The 22362-nt window shown below is 45.7% G+C and overlaps 1 protein-coding gene across 5 annotated transcripts; it reads right to left on the reverse strand.

Moving 5' to 3' along the window:
- Positions 1-935: 935 nt before the first annotated feature.
- On the reverse strand, positions 936-21253 carry LOC120455105 (tyrosine-protein phosphatase corkscrew). 5 transcript variants are annotated; one of them, XM_039640990.2, is made up of 11 exons: positions 21096-21253; positions 20340-20527; positions 20136-20262; positions 6856-7018; positions 5929-6108; positions 5734-5851; positions 3918-4879; positions 3762-3852; positions 3495-3684; positions 2984-3420; positions 940-2903 (listed from the first exon to the last, which is right to left on the reverse strand). In XM_039640990.2, the coding sequence occupies exons 1-11, from the start codon at positions 21107-21109 to the stop codon at positions 2806-2808; spliced, it is 2568 nt and encodes an 855-aa protein (XP_039496924.1). In that variant the 5' UTR covers positions 21110-21253; the 3' UTR covers positions 940-2805. The 5 variants fall into 5 exon arrangements, with proteins under 5 accessions (XP_039496920.1, XP_039496922.1, XP_039496923.1 ...); XM_039640989.2 differs by having other exon boundaries at positions 939-3420; XM_039640988.2 differs by lacking the exons at positions 20136-20262; positions 20340-20527; positions 21096-21253 and adding an exon at positions 11577-12306 and having other exon boundaries at positions 937-2903.
- Positions 21254-22362: the final 1109 nt, after the last annotated feature.

Below are 22362 nucleotides of genomic sequence, written 5' to 3' on the forward strand. Positions count from 1 at the left end.
CCTTGCTCTTGTTTTTGTTTTTTATTCTTGGTGTTTGGGTCGTCTTCATCGATCCCTCCCTCAACGCTCACGTCGTTATTTTGATTTTGGTTCGTTCTTATTGATTATAACATCGTTGTTTATGAGTTTTTTTGGTGGTCAAATGACTGCGATGAGGCCTATTGGTGTTTGTTTGTTGCTTTTTGCTGTTGGCTTTTGTGCTTTGGCATTCATCTCTTCCTGCGCTGGCTGCTCCATTGGACTGCATTCTCCAATCTCGAATTTCCAATCTCCATCTCCGATATCCACCTCTGTCTATATGCTATAAAAAATTCAACACAAGAGGCGCGGAACTTTGTGCGCCCCGCGCCCCCAAGATCAAAACATATCGTATCCCCCAGTGGGATGCACATTCATATTCATATTCGGATTCACCTTCGTTTTTGGGGGCCACTAGGTCGCCGCCCAGTCGAAGCCAGGCTTCGACATATTCCATTTGAATTATCGTATTATAGGCTAACTATATAAAGTACTAGATCACGCACTTACACACATTCTTTTGTCGTCCGATCGGGATCACCCGCTAGTGCTCAGATGGTGGGTGGAAGGTCAGGGGTCAGTTTCGATTCAATTCGATTCGATTCGAGTGGGTGGTTGGGTTGTTTGGGGTTTGGGGGTTGTGTGAACACATGATTACTTATTGTTCTAACTGGGAGACGGGACGTGGCTCCCTCTTCTCCGTGGTGTGATTCAACATTCCGTCTTGGTCGTCGAGGCGCTTTTATATAAGGCTATGTTCCAAAGTGTTCGGTTTTCATTCAGTTCGTTGAGGATGTGTAGTAACATAACTCAAGTTGAGAACCAAAAAGCAAAAGCGTTCAACAAACATGCAGGGAAAATAAAAAATAATGTGCTTTTGTGTATCGCATATAAAATGTTTTATTTTTCTGTATAAATACAAATATAATTTGTGTTGTTTTTTAGTTTTGTATTCGTTTTTCAGTTTTGTGGTTTTTTCTTTTCTTTTTTTTTTGCAAGATCAAGATGAATAACAATTTAAAGCACTTACAAAAGCATAAAGTTAAATAAGATAAAATAAGGGTACGTTTTAAATATATATATTACTCAAATTTGCACAGTAATCTAATTGATTTATATATTTCGCTGCTGCTGATATTGAGTTGTTCCTTCCTGTATATTTCGTATTTATGATTTAGCTGTTGGCTTTTATTTTGAAATTTTTTTTTAAATTTCTTTGCAGCGCCCAAGGTACTGTGCTTAAATATTGCATATATAGTTTGATTCCGCTTCAGCGTTGAAATAATAAACTTAATCAAGAAAACACTCGTGCATAGACAGAGAGGGTGTGAGAGAGAGTGAGAGAGAGAGAGACAGAGAGAAAGAGAGAGAGACAGAGATGGGGAGACTGGGTAGAGAGACACAGACACACAATTAATGTATAATTTCTAAAGTACCAAATTTCTAAATACAATTTTTTCGATCATTTGAAATGTAACACAATGGGCAATCGCTATAAATAATCATCAATATACAATTAAGAATATACACACACAATCACTAAATTAATGGGAAATTTAACGGGGAAGGGGAAATCAGAAATTGGCTGCTAGAGATATAGATCTGGATCTGGATCTGAATCTGGATCTGTCGAGCTGTAATCTTAATTTTCTTATTCCTAGGGACGACACGCTTAAGCGCTTCTTAGCTTTTTCTTTTACCTCTAATCTGTTCTCTTCTCATCTGTTCATTTCTTTTCTGTTCTGTTCGGTTGGCGTCTCCGCTGTTCTGTTCTGATCTGATCTCGTTTGCATCTGTTCTCATCTGTTTCTATTACTGTTTCAGTTTCAGTTTCAGTTTCTGTTCTCGCTGTCACTCGAATCACAATCAACGCTTTTTGTATCATTATCGTTACGTGCTTACTGCCTCAGTTACTCCTCTAACTTCTTCTCTTTCGATTTTGTCAACACTTACTACACTAAAAACTTGATTTGCACTCCAACCGGTTACCCGTTTCCGTTTCCGTTTCAAGTTGAATTTGGTGGAGATGGACTTCACTTTTCTGAAACTTTATCAACTTAACCGATTCAAATTGAACGTGCCAGAACTAAAATTCGCGTCATAAATGGATTTTTTGAACAATTGCCAAATGGAAAACTACAACTATTTTTAAACTTGTGAAATGTCATAAGAGTCGATTAGTAAAATTTAAAGTTAAGCAATTTTGGTGGTTTGTAACCAACGCAATGCAAGTAAATATTTTTGTCACAAGTCAATGTTCTCATCTAAAGCGAATATTTTCAAAAAAGTGAAATACTATCAATGCCGTTTCCGCCAAATTCAAGCGGTGTGGAACAGGGAACGGTGTGTAACAGGGAAAATGTGTGTTTTTTTTTGGGGAAACTGCTGCAGTTCCGCCCAGATTGTATCCTCAACTTCCGGTTCGGAGGTTCTTAAAATACTACTACATAAATATGCCTGGGTTTTGGGGTTTCGGGTGGTGGGGTTACTGCTTTGCGTGTGCAGGGAACACTTACAACATAAAGCGAGACAATAACATACAACTAAGCATTACACACAATTACAAAAAGTATATAGATTACAATTATTAAAAAAAAAAAAAACGTAGAACGTGGTACAACAGTAAAACATAGTCGAGGGTTTGGGTTTTGGGTCTGGGACTTGTGGCTGCTGGTTGACATTATAAATGAAATCCACTTGTGGTCTGTGTGCGTGTTGGGGGGGAAGGGAGGTGGGTGTCGGGGGGTGGGCGTGTCAAGAGGGCGTCGCGACTTAGAAATTCATTTGTCATGTTTTGCGCGGCGGTGTCGGTGGCGGCGGCAACGCAGGCGCATGGCTCGGCGGTCGCAAACCGATCATGTCTTTGGGAATGTTTTTGAATTTTGCTGAAAGATGACGGGACTGGTGAGCAACTTGAGTATGCCTGGACGCGGTCGCAGCGGCGGCGCCGGCTGCTGCATCTTACCTGCTCCCGCCGGAGCAGTCGCCTGCTCCTCGCGCTGCTGTTGCTGCTTCAGCGAGTCGCTGTAAAAGTTCGACTTGCGCATATTGCCGCCCAGCCCCAAGCCGATCCCGCCCAGCAGGGCGTTAATGTTGCCGTTGCTGCTGCTGCCGTTGCTGCCGCTGGTGTTGCTGCTACCACTGCCGTTGCTGCTGCTGCTGCTATTGCCGATGCCGATGCCGTTGTTATTATTGTTGCAGTTGACCACCGGCAACGGCGGCTGCTGCTTCGATGCGTGCTTGTTGCCGACGCCCATGCCCACGCCCATGCCTAGGCCCATCCCAGTGCCCAAGTCCGCCAATGGCGGCGTCAGTGGCGTCTTACTCGGAACTAAACTTATGCTAGAAATTGCTGGTGGTAATGGAGATCTTTGTGAATCGTTGCCAATTTCGCCTGTGTACCTGGATGGTGCGATAAGATAGATAGACACATATAGACGGACACTCTAGCAGAGTCTCTCGGAGAGTGTACTCACTTTATATTGGTGTACTCGCGGCCAACCTGCAGGCTCTGCTCCTCGGCGCGCTTCCGGGCGATCAGGGTCTGGATATAGTGCTGGACCGCATAGTAGACGAACTTGTATTGCGCCTCCGTTTGCACGAGACCGGAACGCTGCGATCGGACCATCTGAATGGTGCGCTGGATGTCGATTTCGGTATCCAATCCTGTGAAGAAACACATACGAAAAGGAGCTTGAATGAGGATCAAGTTCTTGACCGCACCTGAAAACATTAAAACTTACCATTGCGCACGATCTGGTCGAGAATCATGTCGATCACAATGAAGGTGCCAGTGCGTCCGATGCCCGCCGAGCAGTGCACACAGATCGGACCCTGGAGAAGAAGAAGTATTTGGTTAAAGCCAATGATGCCGCAAGTGTGATGCAAGCCAAACTTACCGGCTTCTCGCCAGCCTGAGCCAGGTGACTCTGACGCGTGTTGACATCCTGCAAGAAGTTGAGCACACAGCCCGGATCGGCGGGCACTCCGTGATCCGGCCACACCTGGAAATGGTAGTGAAAGATCCGGCGTGCTGGCTGATCCCGCCACGAGACGAGGAACTCGCGCAGCGTGTAGTCACTGGTCGAGTTCTCCGAGACGCACTGTATCCGCGCATGGCCGAACTGCTCCGTTCTACCCTCGTCCGGCCAGTAGCGGGCGCACTTCTCCTTGCCGCGCTCGTACTCCTTGGTGGTCATGACGATCACGCGCGTGTTCTCCTGCCACACCATGTTCCAGAAGTCCGTCACCGTGTTCACTTGCTGGGTGAGCAGGCAGCCCTGGGTGGCGATGTACGTCTTGAACATCTCGCGCTCCCGCTCGCGTTCCCGCTCGGCCATCGATATGGAGACAGCTCCGGACGAGTCGTTCGAGTGTCTCTTTAGCAGGCCGGCTAGACATCCGGCTGTGCCGCTCGTGAGATTGGTGGGTGTGCCGGGTCCGTTGAGGCTGCTCACTCCGCTTGCACCTGACGATCCTGGTCCGGAGCCAGAGCCAGAGGCCGAGCCGGAGCCAGAGCCGGAGGAGGGCGAAGATGAGGCCGAGGATTCGCTGCGCTTGTGCTTGCTCAGGGAGTCCGACTTGCGGCTGCAGGTGGCGCAGTTGCTGTACGGCAGAATGGCGCTTTTGACGGCGCACTGCACGCACGTCTTGTTCAGCAGCTGGCAGTTGGAGCAGTTCCGCTGCGTCTGGGCCGCCGTGCAGGCGGGGCACGAGGGCACCGAGCTGTTCAGGCTCTCCGACGAGCTGCTCATGTTGTACAGGTCGCCGTCGGTGGGCAGCCGTATGTAGTTGGCATTGATGTACTCGGCTCCGGCCACGCTGTGCTCCACGTCCAGCAGCTTGACGCGCGTGTGGTCGTCTGAAAAGCGGACAGGGAAATGGGTTTCAGATTTGGTATGGCATTCCATGTGTAGACCACTATTTCTACTCGTTTGGCCAAACAACCGACAGTTTTAAGACGGAAATTCGGCAAAAACGGCTTTGGCAAAGGGAGTTTTTCTCATAACTTGGCTAAAAATGGTCGTTAAAATCATCATCAAAAATTGCAAAAAATTTGAAAAAACGGCTTTTTTTTCTGAAAATACAGTTGGATAGGAAATTTAATTACGAACTCAACGAGGTATGACATTCCATATTCGGACCAATATTTCGAATGCTGTGATGTAAATACTGATATAAATATTCACAAAAAAACAGAAAATCGATTTTTAGCAAAAATTCAATAATTACGATTGGTATTTTTGGTATAACTTGGCTAAAAATGGTCAGAAAGCTAAAAGAATCACAGTTTTTTACTCCTTATTACCAAAACTAACCAACCAAATCACTTTTTGACCGACTTTGTTAAAATAATTTTTGGCCAAATTTTCGCGTTTTTTGTAAGGGGTAACATCGTCAAAAAATGTGAAAAAACAAATTTTTTTTTTGAAAACACAGTTTGATTGGAAATTTAATTACGAACACAACGAGGTATGACATTCCATATTTGGACCAATATTTTTAGTGTTTTGGCGAAAAAACTCAATATTTTATGACGGAAAATCGGAAAAAAGACCTTTGGGAAAATTTGAAATTTAAGAAAGGGCGTTTTCATCATAACTTTACTTAAAATGGTCACATAGCTGAAAGAATTACTGTTTTGAGTAGCGTGTAAGCAATGCTATCGCATAGGCTATAAAATGTGAAGAGCATTGAGTGGTCCTCTATACTCACATGGCAATATGTTGCGGTAGCGGTTCTTGAGGCGGTTCTCTTGTTTGTAGCCCTCGTTGCGCGAGAATGTGTCCCGACTGTCCTGCTGCAGCGATTCGAACTCCTCCCAGAAACCACCCTGCAATCGAGTACAAACACGTGGTTAGTTCGTGCCATAATCACTGACTCAGAATCAGAATCCGACAGGGAACTCACCTTGACAAGCTGTTCCACCCGGGCATTGATTCCGGCCGCCGTGATTCGCGTGGCGTTGAACGGCTGCCGCAGATGCACCACGGTTCCGCACGTCTCCACCATGGGATTACGCTTGTAGTGATCGATCAGTTCCGACAAGGTGCCAAAGGATTCTCCGCCGCCGACGTCGTACTTCTTGTCCTGCAATAGGGGGAGAATACTGTAGTGTAATCGTGGCATTTGAATGGGAGGACACGTGGAGTGGGTGGAGGGTGTCGATCTCCGAGCTCGATGGAGCGTCGAGAGATTAGCTAATAAAATCGAAAACGTGACTTCAATGTCAAATGGGAAAAAGGCCAGCTAGACATGTAAATGGCATAATTGCAGCCGCAAACCGCAGCCCGCAAACTGAAAACAGCAAAAACCGAGAGCTCACGGCTAAAGTTGTAGTAATAGTGGAAAAATTGTTTGGGGCGGGGGGAATTACGCTGAAACTGGAACTGCACTGCTTGACCTGGTTGAAGCTCCTGCCGCAAGCAGTTTGCCCGGGCCGAGGCAAGGCAGGCATGTCTCGCAATTCATACAGTAGTGCCTCTATAATATTGCTATAGGGCTAATAGGGCGTTTTTCTGAACGGGCAGATGGCAAAGTGCGTTTAAAAAGGTAGAGATTGCAATTGATTTTTATAGTTTTCTCTCCACTCCGCCCGAGGAGCCAACGTAGGGAGGCTGAACTGTAGAATTTATGTGCACATGCGACTCCTACAGTCGAGTCGAGTCGAGCCAAGGTCGCGCTATGAGGAACTTTATGGGCAGTGCGACTTTGTTGCTGCACTGCCATCGATTTGCATTTGCATTTTGCACCCTGCGAGGGAGGGGCGACTACGAAATCTGGTTGGTTGATAGGTTTGTAGTTGGTTTGTTAGTTGTGGTTACGTATTCAACATACCTGCCATCGAATCATGACATGCGTTACTTTGTCGTCCGTGCGCACGGAAAGGACGAAGTCGCCAGGCTTGCTCTGAGATTCACGGACGAGAAACGAACCATTCTTTCCCCGCTCCAGGATCAATTTTTCCGCTTCCTTTCCGGAAAGATTGCCATGAAACCATCTGCGGAGAGAAAGAGGAGTGTTATGATTATTTTTATTCGTAGATATCAGAGTTTATGTATATGTATGTATGGAATTGTGGCCATTTGTACCGATCGATGGCGCATCCACTGAACGAACTGAGCGATTGACTGACTGACTGACTGAGTGCTCGACTATCGACTACGTGAGCGCTCAAAATGCAATTACAAACTATACGAGAAGCGCACAAAAGCGCAAAATACTAGAGCCAGCAACAACAACAACAACAACAGCAACCGCAATACCAACAAAAAGCAACAAAAGCAGCGCCATACAATTCGAATACGGACGGGTACAGTCGGCACCCGGTGGGTGGAAATGTGTGGACGGCGTTTTCACTCACTGGCCCTTTAATCGATTGACTTAAAGTGAACTTATGGCACCACGCCCTTCGAAATTTAAAGTGTAAACATAGTTTTGAGCTTTCGAGGGCCCACTGAGAGAGGGCTCACTGTACGTATATGTGCTAAAGCACAGCACACCAGCAAAAGTTCGAAGAAAACAGTCAAATGCAAGGCGACAACTGCAATAACAACGGCAACGGCAATAGTGGCGAAAAAAAACACGCATACGCCGTGTGGAAAAGGTGGAAAAGCGCAAGTTGAGTCGAAGCCAGCCACTTGGGGCCGGGACTTATAAGTCTACCCGTCTGGCCTGCTCAGCTTAGTTGGCTGGCTTGACGGACTTGAGATTGTCATCGCCATGGCAGCAATTGCAGCAATTGGCAGCGCATTTGTGCCATGTGACACAGAAAAAGGCGGCTAAATTCAGCTTGAGCTCAAATGGCAGCCCTCTGATGAAGCAAACTAATCAAACCATCACTATACATCACTTCGATGTGGAGGACCGTTGGCCTACACACACACTGGGCTGGGTTCATTGGATCCAAAATGCTTTGCATAAATAACACTGGCCCAAACAACTTGCTCTGAATGCCATTATAGACCGCGTGCTGCTGTTTTGTGCTGGGCATCTCTTAGCCCGCTTTCGAGTTCGTCGAATTCGCCGTTGAGCAAACAAAACACACAAACAAAAAAAAATACGGAATTCGAGCAAAAATCTAGAAGCAATTGACAACATTGAGTTGTCCTTAAGCCGGTTTCAGTTTAGTGCCTGGGGTCATAGATATCATAAAATATGTCAATCGATGCGGCGAGAATATGGGTGGAGTACCGGGGTGTGTGGACTAAAACGACGTTAAAACTCATGTATAATGTATGCGGCAGGTGCTAGGAGCCGCTACACAGAAAACAATACATATGTAATTGTCAAATGGTAATTGTCTCCTCCGTGAAGCAAAAGCAAAAGCAAACTAAACACCATCACCATTTAGCCATGTTGCCATGTTGCGAGTGATCACAGTTTTCGTATTGGCGATTTTGAATAAAACTGCTTTCTGTGCATATTGATTTGCTTTAGTCAGCGAAATCAATTCATCTTCCGCCTGGCTATTAATAGAAGTCCATGTAGAAACAATTAACATTACATTAGAGCCACAAAGTGTCTGTCTGTCTGTCTGTCTCCCTCTCGCTCTCGCCCCATTGGCCATCTCGCTCGCACGCTCTGCTTGGCAGCTTGTTACAGATTCAAGGAGGCCAAAAGCGAAGCCGATCGGCTGGTAGTGATAAGAATGAGTTTAATGGGTTTATTTTTAGCAAAACGGAAGTTATAAATCTATTACAAGCAGCTCAGCTATACACTGTTATGCGCACTGCTTACACTGCGACACTGCTTGCAACCAATCGTAAGCTTCCTAACCTTAGGTTAATTCTATCAATAGTCATTTCTAGGCAATGGTAACAATTTCTAGAACTAAGGGCATCCAATTTCCGTTTTCCGTTCGAACTGCGCATTCTTTGGGATGATTCAACACACATATGTACATATACGAATTTGCGTATGGAAAGGTTCTCGAGTTATTTGCATAAGACAATTCACAGTTTTCGGACCACATCTATTAGCACATTGGCGTATTGTTTGCCCGCTCGTTTTGTTTACGATCGTCGAGTAAAAATATGATTTTTTCTTCGATTCGCGGACGCATCGCACTCTGCCGTCTGACCCCGTACAATCGAGAGTTGAACTTAGCAATTATCGCTGCCCACATCGATCATATCTCTGGTATCCTTTGTGTCATTCTGTCGAACTGCGAAACTGCCGAACTGCCAAACTGTGTCTCCGTCTCCACCCATATCGATATTTCGGTGTTGATCTTTAAATTTAGCACTGTGACGATAATACAACGCAATGCAAATTACTTCTGCTGCGCTCTCACTCAGCGCATTTAAATCGGGCAAACTGGGGGTTAAAAATACAAAATACTAAATACAAGCAGTGGTGGTGGTACGTCAGTGAAAATTTCACACCTTTTTGCATCATTTACAGTTACACTTACAGCAGCGAATGCGAATACGATTACGAATGTGGCGTATTTACATGCGGAGGAAGCTGCGCGCCATTCATGAAAGCGCCGCTAAGGTCAACAAACAGATTTACATGCACACACACACAAACACACACACACACACACACACACACACGAATATGTGCAGCTTATTTGTACGCAATATCCGAATACATATGTGTATGTATGAATCCCTGAGTGTTTTTTAGTCGTTTCGTTTGTCACAGGTTTATTTTGCTTTTTGTGTGGCAACGCACCTGGAAAGGCGGCAGCGAAACGAGTGGTATTGGGGTTACGAGGGGCAGCGCGGAAGCGGGGGAACGAGGCCTTCGTTTAATTAACTTAAAACTCGGAAAGTGAGAAAGATGCTTATTGAATGAGCTGCTTGCCCATACCCTCACCGCCCACTCGCAAGCAGTGCGTGGCACAGTAGTCTGCAGTACAGTCCATTCAAAACATCTCATATTCATGAACGAACACTTCAAACAGTCAAAAAGGAAACTAAATAAATAAAGTCAAGATGGTTCATCGCACGGCGGAATGGAATCGTAAAATTTGCATGGAGTTTTCCCCCTTCAATTGGGCCTTCCCACTGAGAGCATCTTGTAGTCGGCGGACGGTGTGAATTTGCACAAATTAAACGCGTTTATTTGATCGGCAGCAACAGCTCACGGTTGTGCAAGGGAACAACAAAAGGGAATTATGCAAAACAGAAGGCAGCGCTCGAAATCCATTACGGGAAAAGCAATTTCATAAATTGTTTATCAGCCTTACGGCTTGAAGGAAAACCATTGGAAGATTAATAGTGCCAGGAGGCAGAGGGCGGAGCATTGTTGACCTAGTGAAGTGACAAGTGAAATCCGGAAATTAAGCTATTGATACATCATTTTCTGCTCATTTGGCATGGCGTGCGTTTTAGGATAATGCCAAAGGGATGCTGAATACCTTAAAGAGCTCAGCGTAAATTAGCATCAAGTTAACGAGCCAATCAACACGCCCACCGATAATCAATCCGTTGCGATAAACATCGACATAAATAAGCAACCAAAAAGCGACTGCAGCACCAATCCGAGCTCAACGAAAAGTCAAAGATAATTTATGGGACACAATAGTCCAGCAGATACAGATACATATACATATGCGAGTGATCGTAAACATTCTGGCGGCACTGTGCGATTCGAGATCGCCAAGACGGGGCCAGCCCACACAAACAATCGCACGGCACATGGCACATGGCACATGGCATGGATAAACACCAAGATTGGACATGGACACGGACACGGAGTGGGATGGAATCTTTGGGGAATGTGGACGGCGGACGGCGGACAGTCTAGCAGCGGGACATGGGTAAACATTCCGGGCGTAAAGAGTGAAGAGATAATACGGATCTGGCAGATACCAAGATACGCTGTCTGCAGTGGGTAATTCGACGAACTTTCCCGGTTCTGCAAGTGCGTAATTTCGTTAGGGTATCTAACAACTGGCCAATAACTCAATCTTCTATGAGAGCTCTAAGTGAAAGAACCAATACCGCAGCACGACTTGACAACTGGTCAACTGTGTGAGGGACAGTATCTGAGATATGTGACCATTTTTGAGTGGCGATCTGAGCATTCCACTCCCTTCACTTGGCAATCGAGAGTCGGCATTCGACTCTCGGAAATTCATTCATATTAGAACGTCAATTTACGATTGCTTGTTTTCGAGTCGAATGCTTTGCGTAAATATTTACTCATTTTGCGTGGCAATTCTGAACACATGACAGTATGTGCTGCGCTGTTTTTTGCTTTGTTGCTTTTTGCTTTGTTGCGCCGTCAACTGGCAGTGATTGCCTGCCTTATTAGAGCTAATATTGATGGGCAGCAGATTGGCTTCAGGCTTCCCTCGAATCGTTTGCTACTCTGCGGCTTGTGGACTGACAGGCGGGGCATTATTAAAGCGCTATATCTGCTACGGGGTATCGTTTAGTTCGCAGCCTGCCTGACAACTTCATCATTCGCACTGTGATAACAATTAGTGGATCATTTCGCACGCGCCCCAAATCAGCAGATCGCTGCTCTTTTTCAAACACACCTGGACCTGGACCCATTGGAGCAGTTGTTGTTGTTGTTTTGGGGCGACCTTACGAACTTACGTGTAACCGTGGAGCTGGACGCGCAAGGTGGCCAGAAGGGACAGTGTGCTGTTCGAGCAGCTGGCACCGCCGAAGGCGGCTGGGAACTGCGGCGGTGTGGCTGTCCAGGAGGTGGGCGTGGCCGGGTAGGAGGCATAGTTGGCCTGGGGACTGGGTGTGAGCCGGTGCAGCGATTCCGTCGACGTGGACGTGGAGGCGGCGGCAGAGGGTTGGGCGGACAGTGGACGACGTCTGCGCTGCAGCCGATTGTCCCGATTTTCCCGATTGCATTCGCCAGCAGCAGTGCTCTTGGCCACGCCCCTTATGATCTGGGCCAGCTCGTCGTGGGTCATGCAGTTCTTGCAGGCCGGCTCCTGGGCCTCCGGAGCGGGCGTCTCTGGCGGGGTGACCTTGGCTTTGCGACCCTTGCTGGCCTTGAACTTGCCGCTCCTCTCTCTTCCCTTGCTGCCGTAGTGCGCCTGTATGGCTCTTTCGTACTCAAAGTTGCGCTGCTTGTTGTACGCATTGTTGTTTGGCGTATTGCTGTTGTTATTGTTGATGTTGTTGTTATTGTTGTAGACATGTTTCTCTTGCAACTTGTGGTTGACCACATTGCCCAGCGAGCTGGACAACTTTTCCAGACATTTGTTGAACAGCATTTTCTTCACACTCGTTTTCTCGCACACACCAAAACAAAAAGAAGCTTAGATAGTAGTATTCCACTGCGGAAAAATGCGTCTCGACTGGGCTGTTTTTTTTTTTTTTTGTTTTTTTTTTTATTATTATTTTCTGTATTTTTTATAGTTTGTTTTTGTTTTATGTAACAACTTGCCCACACAGATACGCGCACACACACGTACACACACGGAAAGCACAAAAACTAGAATTCTTGTTTTGTTGCCGCTGTTTGTTGTGCTCCTCTGTTTGCTTTTTATTGATCTTAGTCAGCTCGATTAAAGGGGAAATGTCTACAGTTTGTCAAATAGAGTGCTGTTTACCCCGCATTCGTTTATTATTGTTCGTTTATTGCACAATCTTCTTGAGAGCCAGCAACAGCTTCTTCTCGTACGACTTGACTTTGGTGGCCTTGGCCACGGTGGTGGTGCTAGTGGTGCTGCTGGTGGTGCGGATGGTGGGTTTGACCTCTGCTGGGGATGCGGCCTGCTCGTCGAGTCGCGATTGTGCCGCCATCAAATGCTCCAGGACAAATGTGGCTGAAGGCATAATTTTCGCGCTTTGCCTTTGGAGAACAAAAACACTCGATGGATGCTACTTGTTGGGCGCCAAATAGAAATGTAACGAAACGTAACGAACTGCTTGCCGCTCGACGACGACGAACGGCGACTGCTTGCGAGCTGCGCTGCGCTGAGCTGAGCTGAGCTGAGCTGAGCTGCTAACCCGTTGGATCACAACTCGAGAATGAAGCGCCTGCTGGCGAGTCTGAAGCTTTTTGCCTCGGATTCCAAATCGGAATCGGAATCGAAATCGGATTCTTAACGTTGTCTCAGCGCGACTCCTCTCTGTGCGATTCAATTCTTCCGCTCTCTCTCTCTCAATCTCAGTCTCAGTATCTCTGGGATGGGAGCTGTGGCCTGGTACTGGTGCTGGTGCTGGTGGTGTTCTAAGCGCTGGGGTATGAATGAATCTGAATCTTGACTGGCTGCGGACGGCGCTTTTTGTTTTTAAATCCAACCGGCGCTCTGGTTAGCCCTTCCTGCCGATCTCGTGGGTGGGGGTTTTTATTTATGGGCTTTATTTACTGTCAGAGAACCAGCCGCAGTCACAAACAGCAAGTATACAAAATAAACAAAACGGAGCGAAAGACGTAACTTTGCAATTGATTGGCAGTGGGTGTGTGCACTGCTTTCCGTTGGCTCCTGTTGGCTTCAATTGTGAACTGCTTGGCCCCGCAGCGGGCGCCACTTAACTGCGGCCATCCTGTGGCCGCCACTTACTGTTTATTCAGAAAGCGAAAGCACTTCGCACTAACATTGTATACAATGACACTTTTACTTTTCATTTACTATTTTACTTTCAATTAAGTGCTAGTGCCAGAACACTAGTGCTAACACCTAGAAAAAATGACGGCTCAACTCTATGCTGATTTAAGTAATGACTGTACTCCTGGATGAATCACGGATTTCATCGCAATCGGAATCCGAATCATACACATTTCGAAAAGCAAAACACATAAGATTAATTCCAATCCGAAAATGGTCATTTCGTGATATGAGTGTGTTGTTGGCGGCTTGTAAGAAAGCAAATACAAAAAGCGCTTTTAGCGCCGTCCGTTGCCTGCCACCGGAAATGAAACTGAAGCCGCACAGCAACTACTGTGGCGGCCATCTAGGCAAGCACCTGGATGCCTGAGGAGGCTGAGGGGGCAGGTGGGCAGGTTGGGCAGGTGGGTAGGTGGGTAGGTGGGTAGGTGGGAGCTAGTAGCGGGCAGTGCCAAAGCTCTCTTACAGCGCAGGCGCAGACGTCAGAGGTGCGAACGTGCGCAGAATAACTTTTTTTGGGCCAGCCAAACAGAATTGGACGACGTGCGACAGCCTGCGAACTGCGATTTGCGATCTAGCAACACTTAACTTCCAGCCTTAACTTCGTATCCATGCCTTCCAACGATGACGAACTATATATTTTTTATTTTTTTCCTACATTTCGTCATTGGGTTTTCGCTTTAAACCAACTAGAACTCGATACTCAAAGCACATTCAAAATCCACTCAGTGGAAAATGTCCCCAAATTGAAAATGCTCAACTCGAACCAGTCGGGGAAACCCCATGTCGCTATGCATGCATCAATGCAAACAGGATGCTCCAAGCCAGGTGGACCAGATCCGTGGAAACCACATGGCGCCGCTGGGCGGAGTTGCGTGTCTGTTAAGATTATTATTAGTCATTGCAAAAATGCATTGCCAAATGCAAATGCAAAACGAGAAGTGCAGAAAAGTGAGCGGAGATGATTTGAAATACTTGCTTGCAATCGATTCAAATAAGAGCTACCTAATTTGAAGTTCTTAGAAATACAAGCGACAAGTCAAGTAGATTCAATTCATAACTAACTTATAGGTAACTTGGGCAGTTTAGAAGTGACATTGACCAACAGCATAGCCAACTTGTTTACATAACGTATGAAATGATTAAAAGTTGAGGCGGAATAGTGAGTGCCCTGCCCAGAAATAAACTTGATCGGTGTCAGATCCCAAGCTCAGTGCTCCAATCCTGAGCTCCGCGACCTTGGCTATCCCGAAATCGTTGCTGGAGACCCAGGCCGCATTTGGGCACAGCCAAACAAAAACCATTTGTAGGTGCGATGGGGAGTGGGAGGCAAGAAATAAACATAATTTATGGCCCAGTCGGAGGTGGGGGATGGTTAGTATGCCGGGCACACGCCTATGTGCCGACCACTGATTGTTCTCCACTCCGAATTGGGATTGGGATTGGGTATCGGCACCCAGGCACCCAGGCACCCAAGCAGCTAGAGACCCAGGAATGGAAGCCCACAATCCGTAGGTGAAGCGTGCCACCGCAGGGCCGAATGTCCGGCGACAGCTACTCGAAATGGGTTAGTCAGTCGCCAATTGGCAATCGGAAATCGATTGTGGGTCGATGCGGGAACCAATCTATCTACTCGCACAGACGTGTTCGCACTAAATCAGCCCAAACAGAACAAACAGAACTTTTTGCGGCGAATGCCAGAGTGTATAGTTTATGGGCCATTATATCGGGCATTTGTGAGCTGAGGGTATATGGTAGGTTTTGAAATGAGCACTTTGAGAACCCCACCCAAAAAGGGGTAAATCAAAAATAGACGGGAAGAGGCAATTAGGAGAACTACTTATAATATTTGCAAATAATTTACAAATCATAAAGTCGCCGCTAAGTGGGCGTGGGCAGCATTAGTCAGCTGAAATTGCTGAAGTTGCTAACAAGGAAACATGCTGTTTTCTCACAAAGTAGTGTTTTTGTGTGTTTTAATATTCACGAATATTCAAGCATAGGATAAGATAGGATTGTATTTTTATCTATATCTCAAAGGCTAGAAAGACGAACCCAGTTTTAGTTGCAGCCAGCTGGGCTTCCCCATAGCAGCCGAGATTTATGATACTGATACATTTTTGCCATGCTCCGCCAGCCAAAAATATCGCCCGAGATTTACGATCAGTGTCGTAATTTATATTATTAGATGGAATACTACGTGAGTGCGTCCATGTAACACTTTTTTCTAAGCAAATCAGATCTCCAGCTCCGCGAATCGCCGGGGACTCACGAGCTACTGAGTTTGAGCTTGGTGGCGTGGCGGAAAAGTATTCCTTTGGATTTGGATGGATTCTTTTGGTTTGGTCAGTTCGTTGGCCTGTCCCCCGAAACAACTTTGATTTTCTTGCCGTGCCGACGAATCAATCCCTCATCCCCATTTATTGACTCGAATCTTTCCTCGTTTTTGTGGCTTTGTGGCTCTTTGTTTTGGCGATGTGTTGGCGAGGGATTTACCTGAATATTTAATTGCGGGACAGACGCATTTGCGGTTCGTGCCGGGAGCTTTAAATTGTCGTGTGCTGGGCAGTTTAGGATACCAAATATAATGAGCGATCATCTCAATCATTGGCGTACATATCTACACATCTACATATACGTGCGTTTAACATTTAATTCAGTTCGTGGCATTTACAAAGGGAAAGCACATCACAAACAGTTCAAAACGCAGTTGCAATCAATGCAATGATAGTGTACTTGGGAAATATTAATAGCTTAACATCAGTGGGTCAGGTGCTATGCGATGTAAATGTAGTGCTCGAAAAACCAGTCTATACCACTTATTTCGATCTATTTGCCAGAATCAAAAACGAAGTTTACCCATAAATTAATTACACTGGATTGGATTTTGCGGGGTTTGACTGAGAATAGTGATCATCACATTGGAAGCCCAGTTCAGCAGTCCAAGTTGATCGATTAATATCTAATGTAGATTAATTACAATTAAAGTACAATCAGCAATGGGAATTAGAAAGATATTATAAACAAGCAGTAGGTCTACTTTGGTGTGCTTTACTTGGCGCGGTACAGTTGTGCGCTCCATCTATCAATCTATCAATCAATCTATCCCATAATCAGAGTATCAAAGTATCTGGCGGGGATTATCCGCTTCACATGCAGGCAATTCCACTGCTTGTGGAGCATGTGACGAGGATGGGCGCAGGAGGATGGATGAGTACATGGATGAGTAGGCGTGCGTGTTTGCACAATCCAATTTAAAGCGTGTGTGCACAGAGAACACCATTTGAAAGGAACTCCCATCGCCCCGCTCCAATCTCTGCTATAGTTAACCCCTAAAGTTGGAGTAAGAACTGCATGGGTATTTCAGCTATGCAATTTAGAGCAAATTGAACAGTGTATGCCACGGCACATTTCTTCAAGTGTACCCTTTATAGGCATTTATTGCTGCTGCTGTTGTGGCTGATGCCTTAGATACAGATACGGATCCGGATACAGTGGAGGTTGGGGTACAGATACAAATACAGCTACAGATACAGATACAAATACAGCTACAGCTAAAGCCAGAGCTACGTGCACGGCATAATTTATAAACCATTTGTAGGCTTGTCTTAATGGCGAAAATTGAAAGCATTTAGCATTTGAGGCACTCGAGAGCGGGAGAAGCGGGATGGATGGGCAAGGGTGAACCCAAAGGGGTTGCACCTGGGGCTCAAGTGGGAAATGGGGGTAGGTGGGTCGCCATTACCCATTACTAACTAGAATCCACTATCCACTACCCAGTATCCATTAAGTATTATCCAACACAAACACAAACAATTCGAAGGCCTAATTGACGATTGTCAGATTGTCAGATTGTCAGATTTGTCTTGCTCCTTGACAGATCGACGGAGCTGTGGAAGAAAGTGCGCGAAACTAAAGCAATTTACAATTATCTTGCAATTAATTGCGGCGATTAAGTGGGCAGGTGAGCAAACAGCAAACAGTGCACAAAAACAAGCTAACCGCATAACATCGAGTGATTTGCAATTCGGTTGCACTCCAATCGCCGTTCTGACTCGATCAAAGGTCAAGATCAACGTCGAGAAATGTAATTGGAAATGGGAATGGGATTCGCAATGGAAATGGAAATGAAAATGGAAATCGGGTGGTGAAATGTCGCGGGAATGTGTGGCTGAAAGTGGGGGAATGTTGGAGAATGTCTTGGCCATTCCATCGCTCCCTTCACATTTCTCCCTTCGCAAGAGTATTTCCCCATCAAACCGAATAGAAATTCCCGATTTTGTAAACTAGCAAGCCATAGATGGAACTAATATACCCCATTCTATGCACATTAGCTCGGCCTGCGAGCCCCACGGAAGGCAGACGAATTGATTTATAAAAAGCTGACCGCGTAACTTTCCACACCCCATAATAAACCCACTTTTCGGACGATTGACGTTCTCAGGCGTAATGCATGTAAATATCCTCATGATCAACCCCTAAAAATATATATAATTATGATTGCCTTCGATCGAAGGCAGCACTCGTTTGACGTCACCGCCAATCAAACGATTTTTGCGACTCGCAAATCGATTGTAAGCCACATAACATACAACACCTTCTTAGGCTAAAAATAAACGCGGCTCGGATCGCGGCGCTTTAAAAATAAACCAGAATCGAAAATACAAATTAAAAGCGTCACCAGCTTCAGCCAAGGATAAGTGGCTGCTGGAGTGGAGGGCAGTGGAGTGGAGGGGCTGCTGGGAAACCAGGTGAAACAAAGGCGAGTTCAGTGTTCAGTGGTGGACTCAGAGTCTAAAGGTTCTGCAAAATGCTTCCAGTTCAATGGGTAGCATAGTTTTCGGTTCATTCTTGCCTTTCATATGTATTGATGTATGGATGTGGTGTTGTGTTAAGCACTTTGCTTTGTTTGATTGCTCGAATTACTTCTACTGCTGCGATTCTATTGCTCTCCGGTGCCCAATCACATTTGGAGGGGCGACGGTGGGCGTGGCCGGTTGGGGTGACTGACCTGTTGGGATGCGGAAAATGCAGCACACGAGGCAAAACAACAAAACAACGAACGCAGAAGCAGAAACAGAAGCCGAAGCAACAGCGGCATTAAGAAAGGAGGCAAGGCGACAAACAAGAAGGAACGATGGAAAGAAAGAAAGACTGAAAAAAGGGGCCGTAAAATATTTGATAATACGATGGCCTGGGTAAACGGCGGGCTTAGAAATATTAATAAGCAAGAAATACAATAAATATCGACAATATTTCGCGCGTGTGGGTTGAAAACGCCAGTGACAAAGACGATGAATGCACTGCTTGTAGCTATGGCTGTGGATGTCTTTGTGTGGATGTGGATGTGGATGTGTGTGTGGGTGTGGGCGTAGTGTGTGTGGGTGTCTGCGTGAGCAACAGGTGTGTGGGTGTCCGATTTAAGTGGAATTAGAAATTATTCACCCACAAATCTCATCTCGTCTTGAAACTGAGTTGCCTATCGGAGACAATCCACATCCAAGTACCAGATTCTCTACGACACAGCGATCCATTGTGGTTTCAAAAGTAATAGACTGGTTATGAGCACCTTTTTTACTACTGGAAGTCCAGTTCTTAGTCCAGTGCTCATATAACAAGCAGTCCTCTTATCCATTACACGTTTATTCTCTTACTTGAATAATAAATTAGTTAAGATTTAGTGGAGCTTTGATCACTGGGGTTTTAAGTACTAGTTTTTGCGTAACTCTTCAGTCTGCGGTTGTTCGAGAAGAGGTACCTATCGCAGGTGCCCAAAATCCCAACTCTACTATATCAATATTAATTTCTAAGCCATTTGATACATACGAACTCAACTGTTTGCTCCAAAAAGGAGCAATAAAAGAGTTGGGAGAGTGACAGTGAAGGGGGAGAAAGGGATGCTAAGTTTGGCCCTGGCCCACTTTCCATTTCGATTTCAATTCCCAGTCCCAATGGCAGTCGCATTCGCAGTCGTAATCCCGGACCCAGTTCACAGTACCCAGTACCCAGTACCCAGTGCCCGATAGCATTTGAGAAAGCCTGATAAGCAGAGTGCTCGAAACTGATGTTTGGACTCTCGAGTGCTCACACAAGATCGTTTGTAGACATGGTGCGTGAATAATAATCCGACCCGAAAGCAAACAAATACGATTCGTCCTTTTGCAAAGCGGAGTGGAACTAATGTAGGTCATGGAAGACTGTTCGATGAGAGCAGTGAGAACAGGTTGTCCGTTTTGCTGGTGACCCAATTTAGGTGAATCTCTTGCATCCGTTGACGTCAGTTCGTTTCGGAACGTGCGAAATGGGTTAGTCTGCCCATCGGGAGGGCACTCCAAAAAAAGGATTCTGCTTGCATCCCATTTGAAGCACATTTAATAGAACTTGAATGATTACATCACTATCTGTCTTTCCAGAGGACCGAAAGCAGCCGCAAGACCAGAGGATCTTCTCCTCCTCCGTCAGAAGAGCATTATCAACTTGGGAACAAGTCAAGGTAAGTGTAAGTGTCATCTATCGCCCATGTATCGCCCATCAAACGCTCAAAAAAGCCAGTTGCCATGTCCTACTATTCGCGACTCACCTTTCCGTGGTGGGCTCGGCGCAGATCAGCGGCTGCTTGAGTTCGATGGCCTGGCCGTTCTTTTCCTTCAGCTCGCCATTCTCCATGTAGTATTGTACCAGTTCCGGCAGTGTTGCGAACTTTTCACCTGCAAAGGGAGCGCAATTTACGGGCGTTAATTGGGTGACCGAGTGGGGGAACAAGCAGGGTTAGGCATCAACTTACCACCGTAGAGATCAAAGAAGTCGCCATTGTTTTGGATTTTGATGTGGGTCACCTCGTTGCCGCGGCGCACGGAGAGCGTGAAGGCGCCCGGATTCGAGGAGGAGAGGCGGGCGAGGAAGGAGCCGTCGAATCCCTGCTCCTGCAGCAGTTTCTCAGCTTCGATGCCAGATATCGTTGGGTGGAACCATCTGCGGACGAGGGGAAAACGGATTAGGAGTTAAGTCAACTGTCGCTGTTGCCCCGGTGGGCAAACATATGGATGGGTGTTGTCAGCTGCCACTGTGCAAGTGTCGCCTCCAGTGGGCAGCATGCCCATCCAGTGGGCATCACTGGGCAGCAGTGGCAGCATGGCAGGTGCAGTGGGGTGTGTGTGCATCCGCGCAGTTGCTGGTGCAACTGTCACTGGTTACCGCACTGCTTACGCGGTGGGCAACAGGCTGAGGCCGAAGCTGAAGCAGTGCAGTCAGTGGCAGTTGCAGTGGCAGCGGCAAACGGCATCCACCCGTGCACCCCCCCTTCGCCCCACACTTCAGTGCACTTTTTATCTCAGCAGTTTTTGTTTTTTGTTTCTGTTTTTCTTTTTCGCTCTGCCTTGCTTTTGTATCTACTTATACATATGTAAATAGCCCAGTTGGGAGCGGAGCGTGCGTGCGTGTGTGTTTGCGAGTGTGTGTGTCGTTTGTGTGTGTGTGTGTGCGGGACTGCGTGCGTGTGTGTGTGTGTGCGGAACATTGTCGTATTTCCTATTGGATTTACCTTCGCGATGACATTTTCTTATTGAATGCACACTTAAAAAATAAATAATGGTGACACTTAACGGAAAAAAATGAAACTTATGAGTAGATGCTTTGTTTAAACTTATTTTTACAGTTGGTTGGTTGGATACAAAAAAAAACTATTTTTTTACTGGGCTGTGCGGTGTGGCCAGGCGACTCAAAAAAAAAAACTACAAACTGCCAGCCAAAACGGGTGCAGATCTCGGGCGAGCACCTAGCACGGACATCCACCACCAACAAAATGTTTAATACTTAGCCCGCTATTTTCGAAACGTTGTGCCACACTGTCTGGAATTCCGTTAAAATTCGAAGTTAGCACTTCACTCATTCATTTTATTCAGCGCAAGCTTTTCGATCCCCCAATCCAAATGCAAATGCAAACGCAAACTGCCAGCAAATAGTTTTCTTCTTTTTATTCAAGCAATTTAAAAGTTTTTGGTTTGTCCATTGTACGTACATAGAACTATGTATTTTGTGTTCTCCTTTTACTAATTTATCAAATAAATATAATTTCCATCCTAGGCTGTCATTTATTTGCATTTCAAATAATTTACAAATACGCGTACAATTAGGGCAAGGGAAGGGATCCCATCTTAATTTTGTATCATATTATATGATTTATGTAGCCATTGCTTGGTTTTTAATATTCGGTTTTGTTTTACTCGGCAGAGACCTAAAAAAGTCACATTCCATTGAAAGAGTTGCGATTTAGTAATACGTTTTAAATTGGTTTATAAAGCGCGACCATATTTGATATACATTTATATATATTTGTTGTATATGAAGTCGTAAACATTTATGCCCTTTACTCTTGCTCTTGAGTGTGTATTCTGTATTTCTGTCTTTTATATAGGTTTTCGATTTTAGGTATGTAATGTATATCTTGCATATCGTTTACTAACAAAGGTACCTAAGATTTGCATTAGATGTGATTCATTATTCATTATTCAATTTGCATTATTCATTTTGCATTTTGCTTTATTCATTCTTCTATCTGAAGAGCCGATCCATGAACGACGGTTGATGAATAGTGATCGATCAAATGGGCTGGAATCTTCGAGTGCTCCTCCCTCTTCGATTAGTTTTGTCGTGTGAGATTTGAGATGTGAGACATGATATAATGTGGTTCATTTGGACTTGATGCAACTGGATGTATCTTATACTTGTACTTCCCCCTACTCGTTCTAAGTCGCTCTAATGGTTCGCGTTTAACTGTGGCTGGTAGCTTAGGTGGTAAGGACGAGAAG

Source organism: Drosophila santomea, chromosome X (assembly GCF_016746245.2).
Source record: "Drosophila santomea strain STO CAGO 1482 chromosome X, Prin_Dsan_1.1, whole genome shotgun sequence".
Lineage (NCBI taxonomy): Eukaryota > Metazoa > Arthropoda > Insecta > Diptera > Drosophilidae > Drosophila > Drosophila santomea.

What these genes read in the sequence shown, in the direction of transcription:
- LOC120455105 (XM_039640986.2), bottom strand. Translation starts at nt 12,214, where the DNA reads ATGCTGTTCAACAAATGTCTGGAAAAGTTGTCCAGCTCGCTGGGCAAT. An exon ending in GTCCAGCTCCACGGTTACAC is followed by an intron (nt 7,019 to 11,576) that starts GTAAGTTCGTAA and finishes TTCTCTCCGCAG; the next exon opens with ATGGTTTCATGGCAATCTTT. An exon ending in CTACCGCAACATATTGCCAT is followed by an intron (nt 4,880 to 5,733) that starts GTGAGTATAGAG and finishes TCCGCTTTTCAG; the next exon opens with ACGACCACACGCGCGTCAAG.